This window comes from Heterocephalus glaber, unplaced genomic scaffold (genome assembly GCF_053883595.1).
Source record: "Heterocephalus glaber isolate CG9 unplaced genomic scaffold, H.glaber_assembly_v1.0 deba00001429, whole genome shotgun sequence".
Taxonomy (NCBI): Eukaryota; Metazoa; Chordata; class Mammalia; order Rodentia; family Bathyergidae; genus Heterocephalus; species Heterocephalus glaber.
Genome location: NW_028258294.1, coordinates 5,800,839 through 5,823,163, shown reverse-complemented (window position 1 = coordinate 5,823,163; position 22,325 = coordinate 5,800,839). Strand labels below are relative to the sequence as shown.

The 22,325-nt window shown below is 34.8% G+C and overlaps 1 protein-coding gene across 5 annotated transcripts in view; it reads left to right on the top strand.

Annotated features, from left to right (window-relative positions):
• Grm5 (glutamate metabotropic receptor 5) overlaps window positions 1–22,325 on the top strand; it is a 547,664-nt gene that overhangs the window by 393,465 nt on the left and 131,874 nt on the right. For all 5 annotated transcript variants that reach the window (XM_004868208.3, XM_004868207.3, XM_087212259.1 and 2 more), the window contains one exon: window positions 4,421–4,656. In XM_004868208.3, coding sequence (XP_004868265.1) covers window positions 4,421–4,656 — 236 coding nt within the window. The remainder of the gene's footprint in view (window positions 1–4,420; window positions 4,657–22,325) is intronic.

Here is a 22,325-nt window from a genome sequence, read left to right as displayed (position 1 = left end):
TAGACTAAGATGGATAATGTTTAATAATGGTTAAAAAAGAAAGCAGGTTATAGAGATGCAGAAAACAAATTTTAGCTGGATAATTTGAGTACATTTTGTTTTAAATGAAAAAATTCTGTTGAACACAAAACAAAATTTTCACAAGTTGATAATTTTGAAAAAATAATGGGAAATAGGATTGAAAGGAGAAAGGTAGACTGTAGAGCAGAAATATGTATTTTTGGTAATACAATATTGGGATGAAAATAAAAGTTGATTCTTGCTAAATGAGCAAGATATCTTCAGAGAAGGTTTAAAGGAATCTATTGGAGAGGTGTTCTGAGAATGGGTACATATGTATAAAATTTTTTTCTTAGTTAAAACATACTAAGTAAGTTGGGAACACTTTTCCTAGACAAGTGCTCTGCTGCTGTGATATTCCCAGTCTCGAATTTTAAAACACAGAATCTATAAATATAATCAACTAGATAAGAAAAAATTAGAAAGGCGCCCGGGGATTTAGCTCAGTGGCACTGCACCTGCTCACAAGTGCAAGGTCCTGAGTTCAATCCCTGGTACCAGAAAAAAAATGGAAAGAAAACAGTAAAGTATACTATAAGAACATGGATAAAATGTTTACTAGTTAGAAGAGAGACAAATTGGATGGATGGAGAGACAGATAATGAATCTAGAACAAATGTTTAAAGTAATGTTTGAGTAAATATTATTTTCTTCACTTACCTTCCTTCTTTCCATTGCTTTGGTAAAATACATGTTACTCAAAGTATTAAAGTCATGTGAAGATACTGAAGTGCCACTCTATCAAACTAATGGAGAGGACTAGGTGGGAAAAGGTAAATTCAAGTTTTTTCTTGGCATTTCATTTTGCCTTTAGATTTATTACTCATTATTTAGAGATGCTTGACTATTTTGAACAAATTTTAAAAGCACGTTTATAAAAACATCCATAACTAATAATCTAATGCAATACAACGTTCTTTAACTTAGCCAGCAACAAAGTACTCTTCTCTGGACTTACCTAGAAGATATTCTCATTACATTTAAATAGAATGACATTGTTTTGTCACATGTAGGTTGAAATTTTCCATTTTTACTGTACTTCCTTTATAATTTTTATTTTACTTTTGACTGGAACTATCTGGAACACAAGTCATTTTTAAACTCACAACCTGAAATTATAATATTAATGATACAACATCATCTTTTATAATTTCTTAAATTGAAAAGATTGATAACTGGAAAAAAGCACAATTAGAGGAAAAGTATGTCGATAGATATGCAAATTAATCTTGATCATGACAATCTTCTTTTATGGATATACTCCCTGAAAGAAAGTTTATGAAGACAAGCTTTTTTACAACCCCCAGGAAATTCAATGAACGAACTGTGAAGGATGAAATGAACTTTTATAATCTTACATTTCTTATGTAATATTCATAATCATAGTATTACATAAGAGTGAGCTAATGTTAACAAAAGGAACAATTTAAATTCCCTCTTTCTAGGAGTATGGTACTCTGTTTGGCAAATAGAGCTTCCTGTCCCATTTGCAACACGCCCATGCATCTCCCAGAGTGCCAGTGAGACCCACACTCTCCTCACAACTGGTGACATAATAAACCTTCCACAAGAGAGGGAGAAAATGAGGCAAACAAGCCCACTTCATTTCAGATTGTCAGATTTAAATAAAATCTTCTGGAGCTGAAAATGAAAAACTTGAGGGAAGATGATGTGTGAAGTAACCAAATAAAACACTGGGACAAAACAAATTGCATTACTTTGTCTTTTTCTTTTATTTCTGACTTAGTCTGCCACAGAGTTTTCAAGATGTCACCATTGGTAACTTTTAATGAGTTATCTTGTCAAGGAGACTTAAGGGAAGAAATGGTTCATTTGGTCTGTTTTTCTCTTTGTCAGCCCACAGATGCCTTAGAAAATATCTCATTTTGACAAACTTTTGTAGTACCTTAATAAGTAATCTATAACCATTGAAACAACTTTTAGTTATTAATTTTCTATTCAAAGTTGGTATAGCAGAGCATTACTAAAAAGGCATTTTTGTGTTATTTTTATATATTCTTATTACTACATGATTACATTCACTACATGTACATTCATTACATGTACAAAATACATTTTAATTCTTTTCACATCCACTTCCCCTCTTCATTTCTCCCGCCCCATCTCTTGATCCTCTTCTTCTCTGCAAAAGATCTATCTTCCTATTTCCTATTATCTGTCTTTATTTTGCTCTATAATTTATGCTTTGAGGTTCTCATATAAAAGAAACCATGTGATATTTAAGCCTATTATTTTCATTAATTACTTACATAATACTTTCCCAATACTGGTTTTATATGCCTAAAACTAATACTGACTCATGCTCCCTCATTCAGAGAAAAGAAAGTTAAGCATAAAAACATATTAAAAGATCACATTAATGAAGTAAACAGTGCTTTATAATGTAAAACCACTTCCCTCAGCCTTTTCTTAGTATTCACTGCCCTCTATTCCTTGCTTAAATCCAAACACCTTCCTGTTTGAATTGGGGGCCTACACTATGTTCCCCTGAGCTCCTTCAATATCCTTTTGTTTGTTTGATATTATTTTCTTTAATTGTCAAAAGTCTCTATTTCCTTAAGAAGCACAGTACCTCTTGGTCCCAGCAAACACACAGCACAAACTGTGCATCCAAGTGGAAGAGAAGAGGAACAAGTCGGAAACTCCTTCCCTCTGGATGCCCTAGGGTTTGCTCAAATGTGATTTAAACATCTTTTATTTCTTCCTCCCCTCCCCTCCCCTCCCCTTCCCTTCCCTTCCATCTCTGGCCTTCACCCTGGCTCTTGCTCTCTTTCTTTTCAAGTATCGGGTGAGTTGAACCCAAAGCCTTCATAATGAACTACATCCATAGCCTAGTTTTTATATTGACACAGGTCTCACTATATCACCAAGTTGCCTAGGCTGTATTCAAACTTGAAATTCTCCTATCTTAGCCTTGGAGAGTACTAGGATTACAGGCATGTGCCATCACACCTGATTTAAACAGCATTTCTTGTGTTTTATTTTCAAAGTAGTGTCTTGGGTTATTTTCCAAAAAGCTTAGAACACTAAAATATTTTCCCTATTCTGTTATATTCTTACATCATTATAATGTGAATGCTCTCATTTTTCTTCCTCACTTTTTATTACTGTAAGTTTGCTATACATAATAAATACATTCATTGTGGGAAATTGATATACATCCATATCACATCTTGTTCCTTTTTACTTTCTTTTCCCTTCCTCTCCCATCTGTCTCCCTCACCCCAGTTCACCTTCCCATCATCACAAAGTTTCCTGTTTACTGTCATCTGTCTTTTATATTGCTCCTAAATTATTTGTACTTTGGTTTTCTCATATGTATACTGGGAATTGAAAATAGAGCCTCCTATATGCTAGCCAAGTGCTCTTCCATTGAGCTACATTCCTGGTACTTCTTATTTTAAGAGCGTTTCATTAAGTTGCCCAGGCAGACCTCAAACTTGTGACCCTTCTGGTTGAGTCTCCTGAGTGCTGGATCACAGGTATGCACCACCACACCCAGTTTAAATATGTATTTGAGAACTTCCATGATATATAAAAGAACACAGACCATGGACTACAAAGACTTCACTTTGAGGCTCTGAAAAATCAAGATTTAATAGAATGACTATTATCTGCAAGGTTTCATAACTTATGTATAATTCTGTATAATATGAGCAAAAATCATACCATAGGATAATTAAATTAATGTCAGTCATATTTTGGAAGTAGCTTTTCATTCTTATACATGACTATTTTAGTGATTATTATTATAAGGTAAAAGAAAAGAACATATTCAAATTTAGTTTAATCTAGCTATGAAGCATTCAGTACACTGTGTCACTGGTAATATTATGCACTTCATATGCATATATGGTGGTGAACCTATGGCACACTTGGCACAGCAGGTATGCATTGCTCTCTATCAGCACACAAGCTGAGTGTATGAGTTGGGTTTTTTTCCAGACTAAAACTTTAGTATTTAGATTTAATTACAGTGTTGGCACTTTGCGATAAATAAGTGGCTTTTGGGTTGCAGTTTGGGGACTCAGTTCACCATTACTGATTTATGGTATTTTGCAACTGGTAAAATTCTACCAAAAGCACCAAGTTATGCTCTGCAGTTCAAAGTAAGTGAGGTTGATTTCTTTTAGCAGTCTAAGACTCACAGTTTCTATTGTGTTACTGCTTTCTTATTTTAGCAGGCTGATATCTTAAAATCATTAAGGTATAATGCAGGACCATCATGTGACCTGAAGTAGTCATTGCATTATTAATATTTTTAAACCAAATCTAGGAAATAGAAGAAGTCATTCACTCAGATTTCTGTTTTAAGTTGAGGCTTCTTTGTTTCCCACAGTGATGGCTGGGCTGATAGGTATGATGTGACAGACGGATATCAGCAAGAAGCTGTTGGTGGAATTACAATCAAGCTCCAATCTCCTGATGTCAAGTGGTTTGATGATTATTATCTGAAGCTCCGGCCAGAAACAAATCTCCGGAACCCTTGGTTTCAAGAATTTTGGCAGCATCGTTTTCAGTGTCGGCTGGAAGGGTTTGCACAGGAGAACAGCAAATACAACAAAACTTGCAATAGTAAGATTTATTGTTTCATTCAAAGTGGATAAGGCTAAGGCTCCAGTTTATGAAAACTGTATCGGGGGATAGTGGCTGTAATTTGTTAGGTAAGAGGACTCTTACATAATTAGAGTGAATATTACCTCTTAATGCTTAATGGTGATAAACAGGTTTTAGTCTCACTAAAAAAAAACATATCTGAGCAAATGTCTACTCTATTAAGATTTAAAATGATTAGATTATTTCTATTATTCAAAAACTTAGATATATTTCTGTAAGCTCCTTTGCTAAAAAGATCACATGAGCTCCAAAATGCAATAATTCTTGGCATCTTTGAAGGAAGGGAGACTTCCTTCTATGCATCTCTGTTATCTCAAGCACTTCACACAGTGGAAGTACATAGTTTAGGTTTCAGAAATGTCTGAAGAATTAATAAAAGAATGATGAAGGGAAAATCCAATTCCTACTTCCATTAATAAATCATGAAATAGTATCAGGTACTTTTTTATGATAATTAGGATGTTCAAGAAACATAACCAAAGCATAGCTATTCATTCAACCATCCACAATTATTTATCAGGGTTCACAATGTACCAAATATTGCTTCAGTAGTAAAGGTTAAAAAAAAAAATAGGGCAAAACTAGTTCCTGCATTCAAAAGCTTAGTGTTTAGGAAGGGTGATAGTTATGCCAATAAAAATTGCAATTCAATGTAGTAAGTGATATAATAAGGGTTAAAAAAAGGATCTGGTTACTATTGTTTGAAAAACTTCCAAATAGTCTTAATACTAGTAACCAGTTAGAGCAAGTATTGATGTATATGTCAATTTCTATGGAGGTTAAGGTTTGTTAAAATTGGTAAGAGTCTTGAGATTGATTTATACTACACTGTGTAATAAGAATGTACATACATTTACAAAGTAGTGAAATGTTTTATATGAAGGGATAATTGCCTTTATCTAGGGTGTTTGAACACCAGAGTGCACTAGGGTAGTGCGATTACAATCCTGGTCCAAGTACCACTTCCAGTCTACAGACAAGTTATGCCATATAAGCATCAAAATGAGGAAAATAGTGAGTTCATAAAGCATTCTCCTCAAGGTCATGTCTATCCCATGTTTTTCACTGCTTTATGTAATGATGAAGATAATAAATGACAACTCATGATTGCTTTTAAATGTCATTGCTTGGTAAAATTAAAGAGTTGTCAACTATATATCAGTTATTTGAGTAGGTGGAGAGGAAAGGGATGAAGAATGAGAAATCAATGGTCAGTGAAATCCACAAAAGCATAATGTGCCAGTATGTCTGCTTCTTTCTCTTAATTTCCTGCTATATCTCATCTCAAGATCTTTCAATGTTCAAGTATTTCTGGGGTTTTTTATTTTTCAAGAAAAATATGTGAGAACAAATACCATTGTCATGTATGATTCACAATTTCAATTTTTGTACCTAATTTTATATTTTTCACATTTTTACCTAATCTCAGAAGGACAAATTTCTTGGTTTTCTTAGATTTTGGGAAACATAACCCCAGTAAGAATGGCTAACATCAAGGACTCAAAAGAACAATAAATGTTGGCAAGGTTGTGGGGGAAAGGCACTGTTCTACATTGTTGAGGGGATGTAAACTAGCAAAACCACTATGGAAATCAGTATGGACATTCTTCAAAAAACTAAAAATAGAAATCTCATTTTGATCCAACTATTACTCTTCTGGAAATCTTCCTGAAAGACTTAAAGTCTTCATATCAGTCATACACACAAATGATTCTTCAGCTTTAAGGAAGTGAAAAAAAAGCCCAATCATGACCCCAGATAGAAAATTCTGAGAAAAATAATCTGGTACATCTCTCATTTGAATAACAGAGTTTAAGAGATAAGAATAATTATGCATACAAATTTTTGATGCATGCAGCTTTCCATGATGAATATTCATCTCAAAAATACTCAAAGAAATCTGACAAGAGAGGCACCGATTTAAAAATAACATTTTCCCAAACTTCTAAAGACTAGAATTTAAACCTAAGATATATTAAATATGTTTAAAATAAACAAAAAGTAATACTTGACAAGCATTTTGAATCCATTGCGAGGCAGCTACATCATGAAAAGAACTGGATTTAGACCCAGAAAATCTACACACACACACACAAAACCTATATGATTAATCATTACTGGGTCTTTCTAAGCTTCACTTTCATCATGTGGTTTTTTTTTTTTGAAAGGGATGATTATTACAAACAATACCTAACTCATAACATCATAACAGTGTCTTTCCCAAGCATTCAGAATGATGAACTCTAAGGTTTAGAGACCTAAAAAAATACTTTGGGTTAATTTTGTAAGACTAAATATCAGTACTAGAAAAATATCTCAAAACAATGATCAAATCTTTCACCTTAGGAAAGTTGGAAAACAAAAGCAAATTAAACACAAAGTAAGTGAAAGAAAGAGTTTACAGATCAGAGTGAAAAGCAGTGAAACAGAAATATAATTTAAAACTCAATAAACATGGTCCCTTGAAAAAAAATCAATGAAATTTAAAAACAGATTATAAAAATAACAGAAAAATAAAAATTACTAATATCAGGACTGTAAAAGGTAAAATTACTATAAATTTTACAGATATGCAAAGAAAAATAAAGGAATATTATGAACAATTTTATAAATTTAGTTACAAAATAGAACATTACACATAATAGGTATAAATATTTTAAGCAATATTTTAATCAAGTTTGTCAATGATACATTAAAAAGTATGATAAATTATGATTACATAGAATGTATCTCCAAGTGTAAAGTTGGCTTCATATATAAAAATTGATCAAAGTAATTTACTGTAATAACAAAAAATTTTCAATGATAAAATTCATAGCAAAGTGGGAATAGGCAGAAACATTTTCAGACTATCAAAAATCATTTTTCTCTGTGATTGAGCAAAGAAATTGGCTATCATTACTTGAATTCTAGATTCTAGATTTAAAAGAATATATCATACTAAATGGTCAAAACCTGAAATCCTTCACACTAAAATCAGAAACAAGACAAGGATGTCCACTATCACCACTCTTGTTCAATATCGTTCTGGAAACATTAGCCATGGCAATTAGACAAGAGAAAGAAATAAAAGGAATAAAGATAGGTAATGAAGAAGTCAAATTGTCATTATTTGCAGATGGCATGATACTCTATATAGAAGAACTCAAGAATGCCACTACAAGTCTTCTAGACTTAATAAACAAATTCAGTGAAGTAGCTGGTTATAAGGTCAACACACAAAAATCAATAGCTTTCCTCTACATGAATGACAGACTCACTGAGAGGGAAATAGGGCAAATAATTCCTTTCACAATAGCATCCAAAATCATGAAATACCTAGGAATCAACCTAAGGAAAGAAATCAAAGACCTCTTCCCTGAAAACTATGGCACTCTGAAAAGAGAGATTAAAGATGATATCAGAAAATGGACAGACATCCCCTGCTCTTGGGTAGGAAGAATTAATATAGTGAAAATGGCCATACTTCCAAAACTGCTATATAGATTTAATGCAATTCCAATTGAGATCCCAGCAGCATACTTCAGGGACCTTGAGAAAACAATCCAAAAATTCATTTGAAACAAGGAGAGACCCAGAATACCAAAAGCAATTCTAGGTAACAGAGACATGGCAGGGGGTATCACAATCCCCAACCTGCAACTCTAATACAAAGCTACTGTGATAAAAATAGCATGGTACTGGCAAAGAAACAGACCTGAGGACCAGTGAAACAGATTAGAAGATGCAGAAACAACGCCAGACACACTCAGCCATCTCATCTTCAATAAAGGAGCCAAACACCCTCACTGGAGGAAAGATAGCCTCTTTAATAAAATGTGCTGGACAAATTGGGCCTCAGCTTGCCAAAGATTAAAACTAGACCTATAGCTCTTGCCATGAACTATACTAAAATCAAAATTGATTAAAGATCTAAATATTAAAATAGAAACTCTGAACCAGTTGGAACAGAGGTTAGGTAGAACCCTTGAAGACATCGGTGTAGGAAAAGATTTTATGAACAAAACCTCAGTTGCCCATGAACTAGCACAAAGAATCAACAAGTGGGATCTCTTCTTATTAAAAAGCTTCTGCACAGCAAGGGAAACCACCTGCAGTGTGAAGAGACAACCTACAATGTGGGAAATAATCTTCACCCGCTCTTCCTCAGACAAAGGTCTACTATCTTGAATCTATAAAGAACTTAAAAAGATCAGACCTCCCAAATTTAAAGACCCAATCCAAAAATGGGCATCTGAAATGAACAGACATTTCTCAGACAAAGTAGAAATAGTAAATAAATACATGAAAAAATGTTCAACATCACTGGTCATTCGAGAGATGCAAATGAAAACAACACTGAGATTCCACTTCACTCCAGAAAGAATGGCTGCTATCATGAAATCAACCAATAACAAATGCTGGTGGGGCTGTGAGGAAAGAGGAACCCTGCTCCGCTGCTGGTGGGAGTGTAGACTGGTGCAAGCACTGTGGAAATCAGTATGGAGATACCTCAAAGAACTAGGACTGGAAGTCCCCTTTGACCCCCCTATTCCACTGCTGGGGATCTTCCCCAAAGAATTAAAAGAATCATACTACAGTGATATATGTGTGCCCATGTTCACAGCAGCACAGTTTGTAATAGCTAAAACTTGGAAACAGCCCAAATGCCCATCAACTGGAGACTGGATAAAGAAAATTTGGTTTTTTGATAAAATGGAGTACTACTCAACTATAAAAAATGAGAAATTAGAGACATTTATACCTAAGTGGATGCACATTGAGGCAATACTCTTTAGTGAAATAAATAGGACACACATGTGTCCAACTATACCAAATAGTTTCTCTGGTGTGAGAAATTGAAAGTGTAAATAAGGACTAAATATATAATAGGTAACGTGAAATAGGAAGAAAAGGGGCAAAGGGGAAGGAAGTGGGAGGGCTAGGGAAAGGATAGAAGGGATGGGATTAATATGAGAAAATGGAAAAATAGGAACAAAATCTTTATAAATAGGGAGGAATGGAGGGGTTGAAGGGAGGGCTGGGCAAGGGTGAAAAATAAGAACCAAGAGAGACTATGTAAAGGTGCAAATTTCCAATGATGAATGTCATTATATTTTATACCTAAAATGTACCAATGATTAGAATGAATAATCGATAATGTGAAATAGGAAGAAAAGGCCCAAATGGGTAGAGGTAGTGAGAGGGGCAGGGGAAAGGAAAGAAGGGAAAGGAAAAATGATGAGAAATGGAAAAAAATGGAAATAAAGTCTTTGTAAATAGGGAAGGGTGGAGGGCATGAAGGGAGGGCTAGGAATGAGGAAAAAATAAGAACCAAGATGCATTATGTAAAGGTACAATTCCCAATGAGAAATGTAATTGTGTTGTATACCTACAATGTACCAATAAAAGAATTTAATATATAAAAATAAAATTAATCATACTCCAATGACATGATGTAGCCATTATACTCCAAGGTATTTAGGCAAAGATCTTCATAACTTTGTTATTTGCAGTAGCCTAAAATTCAAGACACCTAAATGTTCTTCAACAGATGAAAGAATACACAAACTCAGGTAACACTCATCAGCAGAAATGCATATTCTAAACCCAACAATATGGCAATAAAGAAGATAATTATGGAGCTCAAATTAGGAAAAGAAAGAGTACATACTATACGATCCAGTATCACTGAAACTTTAGAAAATACAAAGTAATCTACAGTGACAGAAGTCAGATCATGAATGGGAATGAAGCAGTGAAGGATTGCAAGGTGCAGAAGGAAATTTGGAGGTGACGGTAGTTTCATGGAAGTCTACACATAATAAACTTCTTGAATTATTCACTTTCAATAGGTGTGGTTTTTATATGTTAATGATGTTCAGAACTGTTTATGGAAAAAATATAATCACCATGTATATGTTATGAACATACAAAATAATTCTGTTGGCATGAGGCTCATTTCTTAAGCTCCAACATATAGCTTACTTTATAATCAAATAGAAATTTATTTTATAGAAGGATTTTCTCCCCCTGCTTTAATTCCTACATTCATCCTGTTAAACTGCCCAGAGCAAGATTCTCTCCTAGTTGCTCAGATGGCTTAACAAAGTTGTTCTGTGTAATGGACAGCAGTGAGAGCTGTTAAATTCAGTCTCAACATTCCCACTGCCTCCCTCTGCTGCCTTGGGTCAGCTCTTTAGCTTTGCCTTCTTCATTTATGCAATTCAGGTAATACTTATATTTTAGCATCAATAAGGTAAAATAACATGACAGATGTAAAAATTCTATCAAAGCTTCTCTAGAAATGCATTAAAATTTGGCACTTACAATGTTACTGTAAGAGATTGTGCTTTAGAAACTATTTGCATTTAAATTATTGTGGAAAAGAAATGCAAAATGTAGAAATGGTGTTTGAAGAGATAGATATGCTTAACATGACTTAAACTTTACTATACAGTGTGTACATGCACAGCCACAACATATGGAACCTCATAGATAGATAGATAGATAGATAGATAGATAGATGATAGATTAAATTATATAGAGATAATTTTATGTGTCAATTAAAATGAAGTTAATAAAAGGTAAAAGAGAAAGTCAACATATAACATTAATAAATGTGTATACTCATAATCTCCAGGATGGAAATGATGATTAATAACATATGAGTATCATATGACTCTAAAAACCTCAGAGATTTCCTCTGTCTTTAATCTTCATATTAACATAGGTGTTTCAGTTCCATATACCTGTCTTATAACAGTTGCTTTCCCTAACAATTATAGAGTCCTATTCTTAATTTAAATTTTCTGATGCCAGATTCTATATATTAACTGACTCATATTTCCATGGCAGCTATGTGGGATGATTGTTGTCATAGTCCTCATGGTTGGACTACTGTTTAGGTATTTTGGTAATTATTAGTGTCATGACCTTTAAAAATTGTAGAGAAATAGCCTACAGGCCAGATGACTACTAAATAAAAAAGGTGCTGTCCCTCACAGCTGTGATGGGGAATATAAATAACAAGAAAGCCTTCTATCAAAGATAGGGTTGCTTAGACAATGACGTGAAAGAACTTGATTATTAAAAGATAATTTGCAATAACAAATCATTATTTAGCTCTTACAAAATTGGGCAATGCAGAGGTAAGATCCAGAGAAAATGTATGATCTGGTTCTTAACTTCATATTACCTTCAGACTGATCAGGAACAAAATATATGATTTTGAAACTTTCAGAAGGCCCTTCAGCAAATATATTTGAAATGCCTACTATTTACCTTTTTTTCCTAGAGTCTGGCGCATTAGACAAAATAGACATTCATTCTTGTTAGTGGGAGAGAGATGAAAAGAAAATAAATAAACTATGTATCATATTAGATGGTAATCATTACTAAGAGAAAACTAAAGCAGGAACATGTGCTTTAAAATGTTGAAAAGACATAGTTTAAGCAGGGTAGGGAGGCCTGGCCTTACTAAGAATGTGGCTTTGTACACAGAACAGAAAGAGGAAGGGATGCAGGTGGACATGGGGAAGAGGATTTCAGAAGTCAGAAATCATGGGAATAGACTGTAACAATGTGTGCAACCATCCTGTTTTAGGCAAGAGTTGGGAAGTCAGTTTGAGGAGCAAAGTAAGTTGGGGAAAACTAGTAGCAGATGATGGCAGATAGATAACAGAAGAGAGATCCTGTAGTGTCCTGTTGGCTGTGGCATTCAGTTTGGCTTTGAGTCTAGTGAAATAAGAAGCCATTATAGAATCCGAGCAAAAGAAGGGCAGGGACTGGAACTTGTTGGTATAACTTTTAAAAACTACCTCAATGTCTTGCTTAATAGATGTTTACAACAGTAATAATTTGATAAAGAATATACAGTAGAATTTAATAAGTACCCTAAATTTGTATCAATACATCATTTACAAACCTTACTTGCAGTAACTGGCTAGTATCAGTCACCAAAATATAGGATAATGTGATGCATGCCATTATAGAATTATTGCTTAAAATTTAAAAACACAAGATCTAGTCTTGCTCTCCTTCCTAGATCCCTGTCACTCGAACAAGGATTCAGGAATGGTAAAGTCATGGGATAGGAAGAGCTTGGTTCCCTTAGTCATTTGTAAGACCCAAAGGTACCTCATAATCGCCCTCAGACTCCTTTGTGAGCAAGAAAAAAATCTATTTTGTTAAGCTACTGGATATTTGAAAGTTGTCATAGCAGCTATGGCTAATTACCCTAACTTTCTATACATACTTTCCTACTGTTCCCAATGGGCAGCAGTCTTGTCATTATGTGTAAATGCTAGTCTATATCAAAGGACTATAAAAATTAGAGCCTCCGTCTATTGCTATGGTGATTCCTAGTGACCCTATTAATTCAGTTTGTTTTTAAATATAGCCAGGATATTTAAGATATTGTTTCCAAAATAGTTTATTCATTAGCTCCAGACTTCAAGATTATCAATGCATATAAATATTACCTAAATGACACATGATTTATTTTCAATGAATTAAAAAATTGGTACAAATTTAAGACACTGGTCAAATTTCTACTATATCTTCTTTATCAAACTTGCTTTTTAAAACATCCAACAAGCAAGATTCTGAACTAGTTTTAAAAGTTGTAATAAAAGATTTAAAGATTAGTTAGTGGTTAATCTCTTTCTTCAAATATTTTATAATTTATTTGGGAATACTTTTAATGTAAGGTTTTGCACAAGTAGAAGGCTCCAAGCGTTACAGTAGGTAGAGAATTTTTGTTGTCTAGGGAGATCAGTGCTTGATGCTATTGTTACCATTTGATTTGAGGGCTGATTTTGGTTGGACTGGAGAGGGAAGATTGAAATGAGTATTTAAAACTTAAAAGACTATGCAAACTGAAGAACAGAGTTGGGAAAACACAAGACCTGTTCCAGCCATAAAGGCTGAATAGGTTCAAGGAAGTTGGGAGTGTTATATGTAGTAAAAGAAGAGGCTGGTAATGACACTAAGGAAAGGTTTTTAAAAATTATTTTTTAAAGAATTGAACATGATAAGCAATGATTTCTGGAATTTCTTCTATACCGAGAGTAATTATTATGATTTTTGAGGAAGAAAATTATATAATCAAAGCTACATTTAAAAAGTCGTCAGAGAGTAGTATTCAGAGCTTATTGGATGAGGGAGAGATTAGCATTGGATATGAAAAAGAAATAAACTTATTGTATTTAAAATACTAGAAGTTTGGGGATGTTACAGCAGTTCCTGCCATAAGACTGAAAAATGAAGTAAACTCAGACTGTTGGGTTAAAGAAAAGGGAGTAGACAAAGATGACTTCTAGTTTTCAACTTCAAGTGACAGAAAATTTCATTAACAGAGAAAGAGGAAAAATGAAGAAATGGGCTAAATGGGGTAATTTGTCACAGAAAAGATAAAATTCTGCTTAATATTTCAAGTTCAAAGCTACACAGATGGGTATATACAATTAGAAGTATGACAGGTATTTCAGTGACATGCAGTGCTAATTAAAAATCCCTGGTGCAAAATTACTGACAGAAGCCTGGATGAAGGTATAAAGAACTCAAAGCCAGAGGTTAATGGAAACTGTTACTATTATGAATCTTTAGATAGTTACTGCAGGAAGAGCAGCATTCATTAGACCTCAAAGTTCCCACAAAGATACATGAGCTAAGCTGATTGTCTTAGTCACTTTTCATCGCCAGAGACAAAATACCAGACACCTGCAATTTAAAAGAGAGATTTATTTTGGCTTATGCTTTCAGTTCGTAGTACTCTGGTTTCTAGGCAGGAAGGACCTGTGGAATGGTTTAAAGGAAGAAAGCTGCACATATTGAGGCATCCAGGTAGCAGAGAGACAAGGGAGAAGCCAGAGAGGGAAATCCACCCTTCGAGATTACTCCCCTCCCAACCCAACTCCTTTAACGAGGCCCCAACTCCTAACAGCACATCAGCCATGATCCCACACATCAGTGGACGAATCTATCATTCAGTATAACAGCTTATGATCCAGTCACCTTCCTTAGCCCTATCCTTGAACTCATGAAGCTTTGGAGGGACAATCTTAATCTAGACAATAACATTCATATATTAATAAATATGGAAAATGTGATTAAATGGATTCATGTGAGATGAGTTTATAGAAATGATGATATATACATTGAAGAAATCATAGTAAAGTGCTTTTTAAAATTTAGTTTATTGGTACATTTTAGGTATGCAACATGATGACATTCATCATTGGGAATTTATACATTTACATGATATATCTTGGTTCTTATTTTTTCTCCATTCCCCTGTTCTCCCGTCAACCTCTCCACCCCTTCCTATTTACAAAAACTTTCTTTCCATTTTTTTCTTTTTCTCTCATGTTATTTTCTTTCCTTCTTTCTTTCCACTACAGCTCTCACTTCCCCTTTCCCTTTGGAACTTTTCTTCGTATTTCACATTATCTAGTATACATTTTGATACTTATTTACACTTTCACTTTCTCACACCAGAGAAACTATTTAGTATTTACACGTGTCCTATTTATTTTACTTAAGAGTATTGCCTCAATGTGCATCCATTTAGCTATGAATGTCTTTTGTTTCTCATTCTTTATGGCTCAGTAGTATTTCATTTTATTTAAAAAACCACATCTTCTTTATCAAGTCTCCAGTTGATGGGCAATTGGGCTGTTTCCAAGTTTTAGCTATTAAAAAACAGTGCCAGGGGCCGGGGATATAGCTCAGTGGTTCCTGTACCTGCCTTGCAAGTGTAAGGTCCTGAGTTCAATCCCAGGTATCCAAAAAAACACCACCAAAAAAACCTGCCATTATAAACATGAGTGCAGATATATCGTTGTGGTACGAATCTTTTAATTCTTTTGCAAAGATAGACAGGAGGGGAATAGCTGGGTTTCAAATGGGACCTCCAATCCTAGTTTTTTGAGTTATCTCCGTACTGATTTCCACAGTGGTTTCACCAGTCTACACTCCTACCAACGGTGGAAAAGGGTTCCTTTTTACCCACAAACCTGCCAGCATTTGTTTTTGGTTAACTTCTTGATAGCAGCCCTTCTTTCCAGAGTGAAGTAGAATCTCAGCATTGTTTTCATTTCTATCTCTCTAAAGACCAGTGATGTTGAACATCTTCTGTTTATTTGCTGTTTCTACTTCTTTGTCTGAGAAATGTCTGTTCATTTAAGGTGCCCATTTTTGGATTGGGTCTTTAAATTTGGGAGGTCTGATTTTTAAAGTTCTTTATATACTATAGATAGTAGACCTTTGTCTGAGGAACAGCTGGTAAAAATTTTTTCCCACATTGTGGGTTGTCGCTTCACAGTGATATTAGTTTCTCTTGTTGTGCAGAAACTGTTTAATAAGATGATTTCCCGGTTGTTCATTCTTTGTGCTAGTTCACAGGTGACTGAGGTTTTGTTCATGAAAACTTTTCCTATATCAGTATCTTCAAGAGTTCTACCTAAACTCTCTTCCAGAAGGTTTAGTGTTCCTATTTAATATTTAGATCTTTCATCCATTTTGATTTCAATTTAGTGCATATTGAGAAATACAGGTCTAGTTTTAATCTCTGGCAACTTGAAACCCAATTTTTCCAGCATCATTTATTAAAAGAGGCAATCTTTCTTCCAGTGAAGGTGTTTGGCTTTTTTGTCAAAGATGAGGTAGCTGAGTATGTCTGGATTTGTTTCTGCATCTTCTAATCTGTTCCACTGATCCTTGGTCTGTTTCTTTGCCAGTACCATGATGTTTTCATCATAGTAGCTTTGTAGTATAGTTTTACATTGGGGGTTGTGATCCCCCTAACTTGTCTTTGTTGCTTAGAATTGCTTTTGCTATTCTACAAGGTCTCTTCTTGTTTCCAGTGAATTTTTGGATTGTTTTCAAGTTCTGTGAAGTATGCTGTTAGAATTTCAACTGAGATAGCAATGAATCTATGTAGCAATTTTGGAAGTATGGACATTTTCACTATATTAGTTCTGCCTACCCAGGACCAAAGGGTGTCTTTCCATTTTCTGATGTCCTCTTCGATCTCTTTTTTCAGAGTACTATAGTTTTCAGAGTACAGTTCTTTGATTTCTTTCCTTAGGTTGATTCCTAGGTATTTCATTTTCTTTGGATGCTATTGTGAAAGGAGTTGTTTTTCCAGTTCCTCTCTCAGTTAGTCTATTGTTTGTGTAAAGGAAGGCTGTTGATTTTTGTGTGTTGACACTGTATCTAGCTAATCTACTGAATTTGGTTATTAAGTCTAGAAGACTTTTGATTGAATTCATGAGGTCTTATATATAGAGTATCATGTCACCTGCAAATAATGACAATTTAACTTCTTAATTTAATCTTTATTCCTTTTATTTCTTTCTCTAGTCTAATTGCTGGGGCTAATGTTTCCTGAACTATACTGAACAGGAGTGGTGATAGTGGACATCCTTGTCTTGTTACTGATTTTAGTGTAAAGGATTTCAGTTTTTCACTACTTAATATGATAATGGCTGTTGGTTTTTCATTGACAGCTTTTATCAGTTTGAGATAAAGACCATCTATCTCAATTTTCTGTAGGGTTCTTACTATGAATGGGTGTTGGATTTTATTGATTAATTTTTCTGTGTCTATTGAGATGATCATATAGTTCTTATCCTTGGCTCTATTAATATAGTATATTACATTTATTGATTTGCACATGTTGAACCATCCGCTGCCTCCCAGAGATGAATCCTACTTGGTCAGAGTGTATGATCTTCTTGATGATCTTCTGCATTCTATCTGCCAGTATCTTATTGAGGATTTTTGCATCTACGTTCACTAGTGAGATTGGTCTATAGTTCTCTTTTGTGGTTGGGTCTTTTTCTGCTTTTGGCATCAAGGTGATGCTTGCTTCCAGGAATGAATTTGGGAGTATTGTTTCCCTTTCAATTTCATTAAGGAGTTTAAACAGTAGTGGCAATAGTTCTTCTCTAAATGTCTTGTAGAATTCAGCAGTGAAGCCATCAGTACCTGTGCTTTTCTTAGTTGGTAAGTTTTTAATTACTTTTACAAATTTCATTGGTTGATATTGGGTTGTTTAGAGTTTTTAGGTCTTCTTCGTTCAACTTTGGTAATTAACACATATCTCGGAATCTGTCCATTTCTTCTGTGTTTTCCATCTTATTGGCATATAGGTTCTCAAAGTAGGTACTGATGGATCCTCTGGATTTCTGCTGGGTCCATTGTAATTTCATTACAATGAATCCTAATTGAATGTAATCCTAATTGAATGGATTTGGGCCTTTTCTTTCTTTTTTTTGATAAGGTTGGCTAAGGTTTTGTCAATTTTGTTGGTTCTTTTGAAGAACCAACTCCTTGCTTCTTTGATTCTTTGTATCATTCTCTTAGTCTTTGTTGCATTGATTTCTGCTCTACTCTTTATAATTTCCTCCTTTGTACAAGCTTTAGGTTTGTCTTGCTCTTCTTTTTCTAGAAGCTTGAGGTTCTGAATTAGGTTGTTGATTTGAACTTGCTCTGTTTTCCTACTATGATCATTCACTGCTATGAATTTCCCTTGTAAGATGCCTTTCATCATGTCCCATAAATTTCAAAATGTTGTACTGGCATTCTCATTAGATTGAAGAAACTGTCTAATATCTTCCTGTTGCATGGAGTATTGTTTTCCACCCTTTCACTTTCAGTCTATGAGTTTCTTTTTTAATTAAATGGGTTTCTTGTATGTAGCATATTGTTGGATCTTGCTTCTTGACCCATTCTGCCAGTCTATTTCTTTTGATTGGTGAATTGAGACCATTAACATTGTTTGTTATAACTGATATGTACTGATGCATCCTTGTCATGACGTTTTCATGTTGTTGGATTCTCCCCCTTTGCATTTAATTTCTTGTCATGTCTGATGGGCTTTGTGGAGTTATCATTTGTGGGTTGTCACTGTCTTTTCCTAGGATATTGTATAAAATTGTTTGGAGTGGTGGTTTGGTATTCATGAAGTTCCTAAGGTGCTCTTTCTGATGAAAGTATCTTATTTCTCCATCATTTTTGAAAGATAGTTTTGCAGGGTACATCAATCTGGGTTGGAGGTTGTTTTCTTTTAGGGCTTGAAACACATCACTCCAAGCTCTTCTTGCCTTGAGGGTTTGCGTTGAGAAGTCTGCTGTGATTTTGATGGGCTTTCCTTTGTATGTGATTTGTTTCTTTTCTCTAACTGCTCATAGAATTTTGTTCTTCTGTTGGGTTTCTGGAATCTTAACTATTATATACCTATATGTAATATTTTTTATCACAGCTAACTGGAGTCCTATATGCCTCCTTTATCAATATGTCCAGTTGTTTTCCCCTACTTGGGAAGTTTTTTGCCATTGTTTCTTTGAACAGTTTTTTCATGTCATCTGTACTCTCTGTTTCTTCATTGACTCCGGTCAGTCTTATGTTATTCTTCTTTGCTTCGTCTAGCAGCTGCTGGATTGATTTCTCATAGTCCCTTATTATTTTTAAGAAATCTTTTTTTTCTCGGTCACTAACTGCAATCCTAGCTTCTGTATCTGATATTCTGTCCTCACATTGGGTCTTTCTGCTGCATAAACTTTCAATGGAGTTTATGATCTCCTGGATATCGGCTTGCATCTGTTTTATGGATTCCATTTGTTTCCCATGTGGAGATTTCATCATGTTCTGCAGCTCCTCTACATTTTTATGTGTCTGCTGTAGAGTTATTAATCATGTCTTTCACTATGGACACAATTTCTGGTGTTATCTGAGAAATTATTTGATTTTATTTTTTCCAGATCCTCATTGCCAGTTCAGGGAGTCAAGGTGGTTTCAGATTATTCCATCTTGTTGCCCCTTGGAGTTGCCTTTGGTGATCTGGAAGTCTGGTTTTAAGACTTGTTTACATGTCTTCTCATTTCAACCAATGCAGTCTGTTTCACCTTTACTGAGGTGACTCCTTGTTCTGCCAGTGGGCTTCAATTCTCAACAAGGTTCCGAGAGGGCTTCTCTCTGCTATTCACCACTGCACCAATACCTGGATTCAGAATGATGGCCTTTTGGATCCCTTTGCAGGGCTGTTGTCTGGGGAGGCTTCTGGCTGGGGTTTGCATACACTCACCAATGGTCTCTGTGCTGGCAATAAAGTGATTCTGACAACTCGATTTATTTTCTGTCAGTTGATTGCTCTGTGACATGAGACAAATAGATTCTCTTTCCCACTGTCTTCAGTTGTTTATTTTCCATAATATTAAACCTGATAGTGATCTTATAAGAACATAAAATAATACTGGTGGAACACTTCCATAACAAAATAACATGAATGAGTGACTTCAACAACAGAAATGTATGTCCCCACAGTTTTAGAAGCTGGAAGCCCAAGATCAGGATGCCAGCATAGCTGTGTTCTAGTTAGAACTCATCTTGGTATCCTGGCATACAGGCTGCCTCCTTCTCACTGTATCTTCATTGGTCAGAGACAAAAAGAAAAAGAGAATAGAAAGAGTTAGAAAGGGGTGGAGAGAAAGAGACAATGTCACCAGCCCCCCCCCCCCGTTCTTTCAGTGCTTCGCATTGAACCCAGGACATTCTCACTGAGCTATATCTCCTGCCTTTAATTATGTACCTAGTTGGTCATTTAGTTAGTTGTTTTGTTATCACTAAGTTCCTGAGTTGCTCAGCCTGGTCTCACAGCTGAGTTCTTGCTGCCTGAGCCTCCCAGAGTGATAGAACCATAGGTGTCCACCACCACACCTGGTTTTCTGTTCCTTCTTTTAAGAGTGCTAATTCCATCCTGAGTGCTCCACCCAAACATAACTATTTTCCAAAAGCCTCTTTTCCAAATCCCAATTCAGTCCACTGACATGTAATCTTTGGCACTTAGTACAATTTAATAAATTAAACCATTGTTAGAAATATTTCCTTAGAATTTTCTTTCTCTAGAAATTTCACAGAGCTAAGAATCTCAAACTTCAGAACAAATAAAAAAATAATTCTATAGAAGCATTAAATTAAAAATTACATTGTATGAAAAAATTAAATTTGCAGAAATGGAAGTCATAAATCTCTTTTAGTCACAGTGGAAAGAAACATAGATTTTATGCATTTATAGATTATCTACAAACTCTTGCTGCCACAAGCTTCAATTTAGAATGCTTCACATATCCTGCTTTATATCAGAGAAATTTTAGCAAAATCTATACACATTAATCAAGAATTTAACATGATCTAGAACATCTTATGCCAGGTAACCCATGTCATATTAAAAGATGTGCTTAGCAGTTTTACTTCTTTGTCATTTTCTGGCTCTGCCATCTCAAGCAAATCATTAAATATGTCCACATACATATAGTGTTACCTGTGAAAACTGTTCTCAGCTGCCAGAGTTGTTGGAATTATTTTACATACAAGAAATATTTAGGTGGAAGTTTATTATGAGGCCACCTGGTTAAAAATGAGCCACTACTTAACATTCAATTTGTTTTTTTGATATTTCTTAGTACTCACTTCCTATTGCCTTTGAATTCTACTTAGCCTTTCTGTGTTTTGCCTGGGATGTGACACTGGTATAGCCATTACAGTCTTCTTTGCCCTAAGATGAAATTTTACTTCTTGTTTTCTAGGCATCTTTTATTTTTGTTTTTAATAATACCAATTAAATATTCCCTTTAGATTATGGCACCTTTGAAGTGAAGTGCATGGCCAGTTCATGCCCACAGTTCTACTGGTTTATTCTCCAACAATGCTCATACTTTAAAAATTTTGATATTCATCTCAAACTGTGGCTACTAGAGAAAGTGATTCACCCAACACTCCTTGTCTAAGGAAAAAAGAACAGCAATTTGGCTAGATTCCAAGACAGTGGTCAGGCCACCTTTGATAAAGCACAGAATTACAGTGGTTTCAAATATCAAGGAAAAGGTCTTTTTTCTATTCCCCATGCATGCTTCTATAAATTAAAGTGGGCCATATTCTCATCTGAGAGCACATTTAGCCATTGTGTTCCCTTTTCTATTAGTGAGGCCAAAATAATAAATGAATTGACTTGGATATTACAAAGTCTACTTTTTTGGATATTTTGTAATAGAACTCTTTATTAGTCCTTGGTAGAGCTACCAAATCTTACTGATATGGCATAGGACTCAAATCTAGAGATGTGCGAAAGTCTCTGACTTGAATTTAAGTTTGCATCATTCCAAAATCATTGTAATGCTCTGAATAATAAAAAGATTATTTTCATTTCATATTTGAGATACAATCATGGTTCTAACCCCATGCAGAAGACTGAGTATAGTTTTACAGGATTCTACATTCCTAGGTCCCCTAGCAATAATACTATCTCAGTACCATCAAAACCCCACCTGTCTTTTTAGTACAGAGAAACATGGAAAAGTCTGATATATGGTAAATCACTTCAAAGGGGAAATATTTTAAAATCCTGAAAAATTAGGTGGTACTGCATATAATACGGAAATATTTGGAAAGCAACATTGAGGATCTAATTAATCATCTCAGAAGCATATAACAAGTTTTCCACAGGAAGAGCTCCTCTAATGCCTGAAGTTTTCAGTTTCTTATTTCACTTTCCCTGATGCCATTCTTCCTTCCTCCCTCATTTCTGTTTTTTCGGAGGAGGCATGGAAGTAGACACAGACCAAGGTTTCTTTTTATGCTCTCAG